Below are 10,307 nucleotides of genomic sequence, written 5' to 3'. Positions count from 1 at the left end.
AAAAGTGCACTTTTTTTTTAAGTTTAGTATTTTTCAAACTTTTTTTTTTTAATTTTAAAGTATAAAAAGGCATGTTAAACATAAGTATTACGTTTTATTATGCATATAAATAATATATTTATTGGTTTTTAATGAACTGTTAATAGTACGATAATATTAATACAAGTACTTACTTGTAAAGTTTATACGAAAGTAAGATTTAATTAGTTTGTAATAGCTTGATTTATAATTTTTTCTACTCAATAATTAATATCAAAAGTTTCAAGAGCTTAAAAGTATAAAGTAAATGAAAAAAACGTAATTTTAAAATCTTTCTACGCTTTAAACAATGTCGGTTAAAAAAACAATTAAAATATTTAAAAAAGAAAGCCTTGATTTTTTTATAAAAGGTATTCGTAGAAACTGAGAATCTACATGATATTTAACTGAACTTTATTTACTAGCAATTTTAATGTGTAAAGTTTTTGTTTCAGTACTTTTGATTAACGTTTTTGTTTGTTTACAAAAAAAAATAAAAGTATACTCAAAGTAATTGCTAGTTTTTAACCATCTTAAATAGTAAATTTAACATTTTTTTTTTTCTTATGATTTCTTGTTTGAATGAAATTAAAATGTTGAACTATAACCGCATTTGGTTATACAAATACTTATAAAACTTTTAAACTGTAAAAATTATTGCCTGAAATTCAAGGTAGAGTTACAGTATTTTTTATTTGTTTTGATTTAATAAATTTGTTTTTCAATTAAAAAAATTTAAACTAACGACTGGTTTTTTTTTATAAAGAATGTTCACTGCAATTTCTAAAAACTTACGAATTTATGAGTAAATTAACAAAACAAACAATACAAATAGAAGTTTACATGAATCAATTTGTATATATTCAAGTAAAACACGTTTCTTCGTATGTAAAAAAATAAAAATAAAACCGATATACTATAAACAAATAATCTGTAGCTGAAATTTTTAAGAAATAAAAAGACGTATTTTAACATATATGAGATAACGACTGCTTATCTGTTAAATTAATTTATAATAATCGTACTAAGGTTTTTTTTTTAGTTATAAATTACGAGGTTTATAACTTTAGCTAAAACTCTATCTAACTTAACAACAAAAATGTAGTTTATTGATCAAACTTTACACAAAAAAAGCTATGTGTAATGTATATGGTGCAATTTTATCCCCGTCAATAAGTGGTTACAATATGTCCAATAGACTGATATATTTTTATCATAGGTAATTTGGTAGAACAGCCGTAGGTCATACTTTGCTCATCGTGATTTTACTTCTAAAGTTACGGTACCAACTGAAATATCTCAATACACATCAAACGCCTTTAGTTAGTATGCTTTTTATTTTTCTATTTCGTAAATGTTTTGTCTCTAGTCTAAATTTTTATCCTTCTTGTATTTTTAGCTACAATTTAATTAAACCGTTAATATTGAATTTAACTTATATTTAACTGTTTAATGTAACAAAAAGTTGTTAAAATGTGTTACTATTTTTTTACTAGTCGTTTTTGAAACTTGAAAATAATAAAATTTATTATCTGTAGGTTTCAATGAATTTAATTTCCAGTAAATTATTTATTTTTGAAATGGTGGTTTTTAATTCATGCAAAATAGTGTTCATTTTCAATTTACAATCATTGGCTTAGACTACACGTTAGAAAAATAAGCAAATGTTTAAGTATCTAGAAATTATATAACTTTAATTTTTTATATTATTTAACAAGTTTAGATTTATAATATATAAAATTAAGTTTTAGTTTTGTTGCTAATAAACATAATGCAACAAGTCTGATAAAAGTCTTAAACCTTATAGCTTATCAGTAATACCAATTGGGGCAAAAATAAAAGTACTATAAAATATATTTTATACCAAAGATTTCTATCTGTAACTTATTATTGCAAACTAATGTACAACAGTGCTTAGCCGTATATAAAAGGAACTATTGTCAGTTTTCCACTATTTTCAAACCAATTAGAGTTAGCCTGTTTTTTATTCTTACTAACTTATATCAATAAATTCTTCACTACAAGGCCAAAATATATACTATGTTCCTTTACTCTAAAAAACTATGTATTCGTAAAAAAGGACCATGATGCCTTTTCAAATTTGCAAGACATTTAAACTTTTAAAGACCTGTGAATCTACTTAAGTATTATTCCTTTTAAATATAGTTTTAAAATGTCAACCATAGCTTTATTTTAGTTTTGAGTTAAAATTAAAGATTTTTTTATATTTAGCAAAAAGTAAGTTTTCAGGCCAGGTAATGAAAAAATAACGAGTATAGATTAGTGTGAAAGCATCGAAAAATAGATGAAATCTGAACGGCTAAAAACAAACTATTGAAAGTTGAAGAGAACCAAAACTAAATGAAAAAAATCTGTTTGATAAAATTTCCTTAAAAAATATTTTTTTTAAATACAATGCTTTTTTTTATAATTATTTTAATTGAACTAAACTACGTAGATGTAAACGACATGAGAACAAGTTAAGAATATTGTTTAAAGTTTTGTTTTTAAAAGGAGTTTGTTCCAAGTATTTCCCAATTAAAGTCGCTTCATTAGCTGTTAGTAAAAATTGAAACACTGACCAACACAGTTGCGTGCCTAATGGAACATAAAGTAATTAGTCGGTAGACTTTTAAAACTGTTTTGTGCTGAAATGGAGCTTTAAAATTGTTTCCTTTTTAACTCCTGAATTTTGCAATGAATGTAATTTTAACAACTGCAGTGGTTTATATTATTAGAAAACTGAGTACAAAAATAGAATACAACATACTAATTGGTGCAAAAAAATACTATAAGATATATTTGAATAAAAAAATCAGCTTATCGTATCAGCCATAAATATTTTTGTACTAACTGATTTTTAAAAAACTTGCACTTATAACGTTTAATTAGCAGAGCTTCACTTATTAGGATCCCAAGTCTCCAATTTTAAATAAACAATTAACTAAGCCGGGTATTACCCATACACTAAGAATTTTTGATTAGTTAGATATTTACTTGTTAACAATGTGTAAATATTTATGTAACACGTTATTTTGTTGTAGCTTATATTTTTGGTTTAAACCAGTTTATATATTGTATTACTTAAATTTTTGTATACTTAGTTGTTTAACACTTATTTTTAGTTATTTTGCACAGTATGTTGTTGATAATGACTGATGAAAAGTCGGAACGTCATCTGCGAATAAATTTTAAACTTAGAATGTGTTTCTCTTTAAATTGGTATTTAAAAACTTCAGTATCCCCTCCTGTTTTATACTTATTTCTCTTTTAAGTTATACTTTTAAAGTAATGTGATTTTTACAGTGTATTTATAGTTCAGTATTTAACAGTAGTCTAGTATCAGAAGAGTTCTTAATTGTGAAAAATCATTTGTGTTTGTAAAAAAACATAAATTTAATTCTGAAATTTTAAATATTAAAATTTTTTTAAACAAATACCAGTTACACAATTTTATGCTGTTTTAAATAAAGAAAATTCTATATAACCAAAAACTTACACATTCGGTTTTTAATCAAATCAAATACTTTTAAACTAATAAATAATTATGCATTTTAAACTTTAAATACCTAGGAAAAATCAAACGTTTAAACTTAATGTCACAGTTTTGTATAATGTAAATTTGTTTGTTGAAGTTTACACAAACATAAAAAAGGTTAAAAAAGTTTGTTTCAACAATTACATTCTTTCATTCCATTTTTTCAGCCCGAAATATCCTTAAGTGTGAGTTTTCTTCCCAACTAACTTCTACCTGGCACTCTTGATAGTGATGCTTTTGTCGATGGAGGCTCGTTGTTGTAAACCCCGGTATTTAAAGCGGTTCCTAAAAAAATCGTCAACTTAACATTAAAAGCGTTATAAGCGTATTTCTGTGTACTTAACGGTATAAAAAGTATTACTTTTTATTAGTTTACAAAAAAATATTAAGACTGTAAATTAAGTCTTGTTTAAGTAACTCAAACTACTGTTTTGTATAAACTTACTTTAGCTTTAGAACTGCTGCAACGGATATTATTAAAAGTAGTATCAGAAATATGCTTGCACCACAAATTCCTAAAATACATTCCATTCCACATTTCCCTAGAAGAAAAAGTTATGTTAAACTAAAATGTTTGACTTACAACTTATGTTATAAATTAAGTATAACTATTTTACATTTTTATTTTATAAACACGTTGTTGATACTATTAACACTAGTACACTTCTTTTTTAAAGTCAACTAGTATGTAACAAATTTCTGTAGTATAAGAACATCTGTTAAAGAGTTTAGAATGCGCTCCAGATGTATACAAACATTTATAGCTTCAAAGGTCAGTTATTTATTTAATTCTGATTACATATAAAAACTGACTTTCTTAGTTTCAAAAAAAATACAGATTCCATACTGAACCATTTTTACTAAGTAATCCTAGAACAAAAGTTAAAAGTTTTAGAGTAAAAAACTCATAAAATTATGTGTATTAATACTTTTTGTTTAATTGTAAACACCTATAAAATTTAAAAGTTGTAAAAAAATTGCACAAAATAGGTAAAATCAACTATTCTAAAAATATATATGTTAACATACAACGGTTTATTATTTAACAAAGTTTTTGTTAGGTTTAAAATTAAACTGTCACGTTCACTTAAATTAATTGTAATTTCTTATTTATACGCAAACGTTTACATAGTTATCAACTTAGTATTAGTTAGTTAACTGTCTGTGTAGAAAAAATATGTCGTTTTAAATAATTATTTGACTTTAGTAGTATATGTCCATAACAATCATTAAAAACAACTAAACTAAAACCTTGGTGAGCACAAAAATAACATTTGTATGATTTTTACTTAAAACTGATTGAAAGCTATCACTGTTTAAAATACATTTGTAAAACTTTAGGCAATAAATTAGAATACGTTTAACAATACAATAATACTTTCTCATTCAAAATAACATTGTGCAAATAAATGATTTCAACTATTAACACAAATAGGTTAATAGTAGAAGTTTGAAATAAAGTATGCAACTAACAATGTAGTTTACTTGTATTATTTTAAAGAGTCTTAAACATTTTTGTCATAATAAATTACAAACTATAATTAATCTTACATAATGAAAATTAATATTAAATAGCTGTATGTTATTTAAGTTTTGGTCTATTTCTAAAGCAACAGGTTTATTTTACAAATTAACTTAGGAAAATTTTACTTTTTATCACACTACTAGTAATACAACTTTAAAAACTATTTTTAAATTCAAAAACCAAACGAACTTTTTTGTGGACTTTTCACGCATCTAAATCCGAGCGGCTGATAGCCCTTGTCGCATTTGCACTTGTACAAGTCGGTTTTTCGATCCAACCTACATCTACCGTTTTCAACACAACTTCTTTCAAGTAAGCAGTAGTTGCACATTAGTGGTGCCTCATCGCACTTGGTGTCTTTAGTAGCACAACTCTTACACTCGTAGTATACTGTACTTTTGTCTGTAAAGCTTGTTTAGATTATTTTGCTGTATGTGACAAACACTAAAATTTTATGTTTTTGTAAAAATGTTTAAAAAATATCTTAGGCTGTATTATTTACACGCTTGAATTTCCAATTACTACCGATATAAAAATCATACCTGCGTTCTTAACTTTTGCTTGTTGACAGTTGTCTTTAAACTTGCAATTGTCAATGCAATACTGCTTTTTGTTGATAATATTTTTACTGCAGCAAGTTCCATTGCCTACAAAGCCTAGTTTGCAGTGACACTGCCACTTTCCATTTGAAAACAAACAGTCACTATTTTCATCGCAATTTTCTGAGCAGGCTGTAAAAAGTAGGTTTTTTTTATTGTTTTACAAGGTGAAAAGTTTAAAGTTGATATAATTTTTCTGTAGAAAATATTTTTATAAAAATTAGTTAATTGTTTATTTTCTAAAAAATCTTTTAGAAACACACTTTTGTTTAATTTTTTTTTTTGTATTTTCAAAGTAATAAAGTAATGGTTTTACTTCCAAGAGTGCAGTGTGGTTGTAAGCTGTGCACCCATGATGTGCCCTTTTCACTGTTGATGCAGGTAGACTTGATACTGTCGTCGTTAATTTCGTACATGGGCAAGCATTTGTATGTGCAGCTACTGCCAACATAGTTTGAATTGGTGCACATAATATCACCGTTAGCTGGTGCTAGCAATCTTGATGAACATTGCTTCACTGTAGAAAATTTTTTGTATTTACCTAAAAAAGTGTTTTAAATCTTAAACTTAACCGCCGCTTATTAGGTCATTGAAAATTTATTTTACAATTAAAACTCATTTACAGAACTTTACTCAAAAGGTATACTTAAATGTAATTAAATCGTTAATAGATTGAAAACTTAACCGTGCTAAGTTTATTAGTTGTACTATAATAGCTTTAAAACTACTTATCAGTACTAACAATTGCATTTAGGTTGTTTATATAAACTCCATCTACCAATATTACTTCCAGTATTTGATACATTGCATGTGTTAATTCTATCAAAGGTAATTTCGTAATTACTGTTGCAATTGTACTTACAAGAACTACTTAGCTCGTTTGATTTGGTGCAAACTATGCTACCATGTTCAATGTTGGGTAACTTTGGGCAGTGTACTCCTGTAAATTAAAACTAATGAGATTTATTTGTATTGCGTTTATGAAAAAACAAATTAATTAATTTATTTATAATCTAAAATATACTTTTGCCAAACTTGTCTCTTTCCCAAACAAATTTTGAAAAAGTTACGTGTATAAACTATTTTAAATTATGATAAATCATAAAAGATAATACTAACTGAAAGCTTTGTTTTATAAAGCATAGAAGTACTTAATAAAGTTTATAGTTTAATTTTTAGTTTATAAGTTGTCACAAAAGTACTTGTCATTCTTGATACTATTTATAACTTTTAAATTTAGTTTATTGGTTATTTACCAAAAAATATTTTTGGTCGGAGACTATTTATATTATAAACAATATTCAAACAAACTTTCGCATTTTGGCAGTATGTCCAAGGTCCACCTTCCGAAAGCGTCACTGTTGCCGTCCAATGTGCATTTATTTTCGGTGAAGCTCGGGTTGGTGAACCCGTGACCCTCGTCGCACGAAAACTTGCACACACTCTTTATTTTGCTGCCCTCACTACAAGCCACTTTGCCATGCGTTATGCTTGCGGGCATGGGCGGATCACAAGAAATCTCTGAAATATGTTTTTTTCTTCTGTTTTTGATTGGAAAACGGTTTTTCGTTAACTTTGAAGTTATGAAGAAAATAATTAAATAAAAGCATTTTTTGACTAAAAAAACTGTTCATAGACCAATACTTATAAAATAAATTAGTACTAATGTAGATTTTTGCAGAAAGTAGTATTCTTAAGTTTCAATAAGGTTTAAAAAGTTACAGTTTAATCAGAAATACTCAACATAAGGTCTAAATGCGGACTACTAAAAATTCTTAATGAAGGTTACTACTGACTCATAAATTTATAATGTTTTCTTTATTAAAATGAGTGATTATCTGATTTAAATTAAATAAAATGTTCATTTTTTTATTTGACATGTTTAAAACTAATGAAGTGCCAACTTAAGCTAGTTAAGCTTCAAAGTAGGAAGACTTTGTGATTTTTTATGTGATTGAAAACAAGCTTGATTTTTTAGGAAAATGCGTTTTGTAGTTTTATAAGAAATATAAATATGCACGCGGGCAAAAGCACACTCTTGCGAAAAGTTTTTTTATGCATGAAAAACATTAAAGCTTTATAAAATAACTTGATTAAGGTCTTTATAGCAAACACATTTTGATAAAGAACACATTTGTTTGTAGAAAAAGAACAAACATGATTACTAATAGTATACAATAAGTTATTAATGGTAAACTAAATTTAGTGTGTTTGAATGTATAAATAGGCATAAAAGTTACAAAATTTTCAATTCATTTATATACATGTCAAGTTAATACTTAACAGCAGTACAAATTCAAAAAGTTATGTTTTTATAATAAGTACTTGTTTTGTAGCTTATTACAAACAATCAATTTTTTAGTAAAAGTTAAAATATCTAACTTTATACAGGATACATATACACTATTTTTATATTGTTATACAAGGTTAAACTATTTTTTACAAATAATATAAACTCAACTATAGTTTAGATTTAGGAAAAAAAAATTCATTTATAGCCTAAAAATATAAAAAAACATATGTATTATAAATTTTAAACTAAATACTTTTGCAAACAGGTTCTGGTATATCAGACCAGCTGCCGAGGAAGCTGCCGTTTTCATTTTTCTCGCATATAGCAGTCCTCGATTGGTTCGAGTTGGTGAAACCGTAATACGGCAGACACTGGTACTCGCAGACGCTGCCTAGAAAGTTGCCGTTCGAACAGCTGACTATTCCATGCGGAAAACTTGACAGCTTTGAACACTGCACTTCTGTTATTTTATATCAATTTAGTAAAACACCGAAAACGTGTTTTAATTTTTTTCTGTGTTTTGAACAATTGTATAAAAACTACGAAACGAAACAACGATTTTTTGTTAAATAAATTTACTGAATTTTTGGTTTTGTAAACGTTTTATTTGTTTTAAGTTCAAAGTTAAAATTTTCTAGTTCAACAGACTTTCGTTATTTAGTTTTAAAACAATCAAATATAAAAAGCTACTTATTAGATGAAAAATTCAACTAATCAATAGGCTTTAAGTAAAATAGGCTCACTAAATAATTTTTTAATTCATTTTTATTGGATTGAAAAATTTTTGAGTATTATTAGCAACGTCCTTTGAAATAACTTCTAAAACAAACACCTAGACTTTTAAATGATATTTATTTCTAAGTTGTTATACAAAATAAAAGTAGTTCAGTAGATATTCAGTAGATACTGTTAAGCTATTATTTAAAATTTATACTTTAAAAGTTGCGTTTATGCAGTTTATGTTTAAATTGTTTTAACTTTTAAATATGTTTAAGTACTACAATTTTTTTTAATACTCAGAGTTAAACTACACTCCCTTAAAAAATGAAAATTTTTTACAGGTAGAAAATTTTTAAAGTTTAGTTGTTTTAAATAAAAATTCTAATTCATCAAATTTATTACACACTTTTACTTTGTAAGACACTAGTTGTCAAAAAGGTAAACTTTGTAATTTCAATGCAGCAGAGAAACAATTTTGACACCAATTTGTGAACAATTTTGACACCAAGTTGTGAACAATTGAATTTTGTGTTTAAAGCAGATAAAGTACAAACGATTTTGATTTAAAAAGAAATCTAGTGACTATAAACATTTTAGACTTTTTAAGCACTTAAATCATTAATACTAGACTATGGAATTTTAAGTGTAGGAAACCATAGCATTTGCAACCTCTAATTAGCAGAAATTCAAAGTTTTTGCAGCTCTGGTATGCGGTTTAGTTATTAACAATCCAGATGATTGATTATTAAATTTAAGTTATGTATTTTTACGTCAAATAATTTTTTGTAAAGTTTTTTAAATACTTTTTCTTAAATTGTTTATAAAACTCCGTTCAAAAAAGTTATAGTTTTGAAATAAACTTTTTCAATTTCTTTCTACAAAACTAAAAAATTTACTAAAAACCTTGAGCTCATGCTTATATTATAGGTCATTATAAACTAAAAATACAACTCTTTATATTTTAAAATAAATTAAGTTGATATTCACACATTTTGAAGAAAAAACGTGTTATTTTTTAGTATTGTACTTTCTTTGAATAAAGAAATGCTTTAGACAAAAAGTTTTAAGTCAACAGACTTACGTTGTCACTTTTACTCACGAAAAAACCGTTCATAAATTTAAAGTAAACATGCTTTTGGCACAGTTACTAAAAATATACGGTACTTAAAAGAAAAACACTTTTCTACTAACTTTTGCAGACCGGGTTCTCTGCGCTCCATCTACCTTCAGCAGTGCAAACTGTTCTGTCGGCTCCTTTCAGCCCGTAATCTTCGTCGCACCTGAAGGAGCATTTGCTGCCGACGAAATTCTCTTCAGTGCACGAAACGTCCCCGCTCACAATGTGCGGGTGAGTGGGAAAGCACCGAACTTAAAAGTTTTTTTGTGTAAATATTTTGTATCTAATGTTAGCAATATTATTTTGTTAACAGCTTTTTCTAAAGTTTTTTTTAAGAATAAAAGCTAAATTGTTAACAATTACCATTAAAAAAAGTTTGTAGAATACTTTTAACAATACAAAATTTAAGAGTAGTTTTTTTTTCCGAGGACCAAATAATTTAAGCGCTTCTTTTTGTCGTTTAGTAAACAATATTATACATTCTAGTATTTTATGAT

General features: G+C 26.2%; 1 protein-coding gene across 1 annotated transcript; it reads right to left on the bottom strand.

The window, feature by feature from the left end:
- Positions 1-3,758: 3,758 nt before the first annotated feature.
- On the bottom strand, positions 3,759-9,913 carry LOC145844922 (E-selectin-like). The gene is made up of 8 exons (XM_082952341.1): positions 9,895-9,913; positions 8,227-8,433; positions 6,992-7,201; positions 6,423-6,620; positions 5,997-6,197; positions 5,624-5,812; positions 5,271-5,483; positions 3,759-3,841 (listed from the first exon to the last, which is right to left on the bottom strand). The coding sequence occupies exons 1-8, from the start codon at positions 9,911-9,913 to the stop codon at positions 3,759-3,761; spliced, it is 1,320 nt and encodes a 439-aa protein (XP_082808467.1).
- Between the last annotated feature and the right edge of the window lie 394 nt (positions 9,914-10,307).

Source organism: Thalia democratica, chromosome 9, assembly GCF_965202585.1.
Source record: "Thalia democratica chromosome 9, ktThaDemo2.hap1.1, whole genome shotgun sequence".
NCBI lineage: Eukaryota > Metazoa > Chordata > Thaliacea > Salpida > Salpidae > Thalia > Thalia democratica.
This window is presented reverse-complemented; position numbering and strand designations above follow the sequence as displayed.

Coding starts and splice junctions, on each gene's coding strand:
- LOC145844922 (XM_082952341.1), bottom strand. Junction 6,198..6,422: donor TAAACAACCTAAATGCAATT/GTTAGTACTGAT, acceptor AATTTTCTACAG/TGAAGCAATGTTCATCAAGA. Junction 3,842..5,270: donor CGTGAAAAGTCCACAAAAAA/GTTCGTTTGGTT, acceptor CGATTTTTTTAG/GAACCGCTTTAAATACCGGG.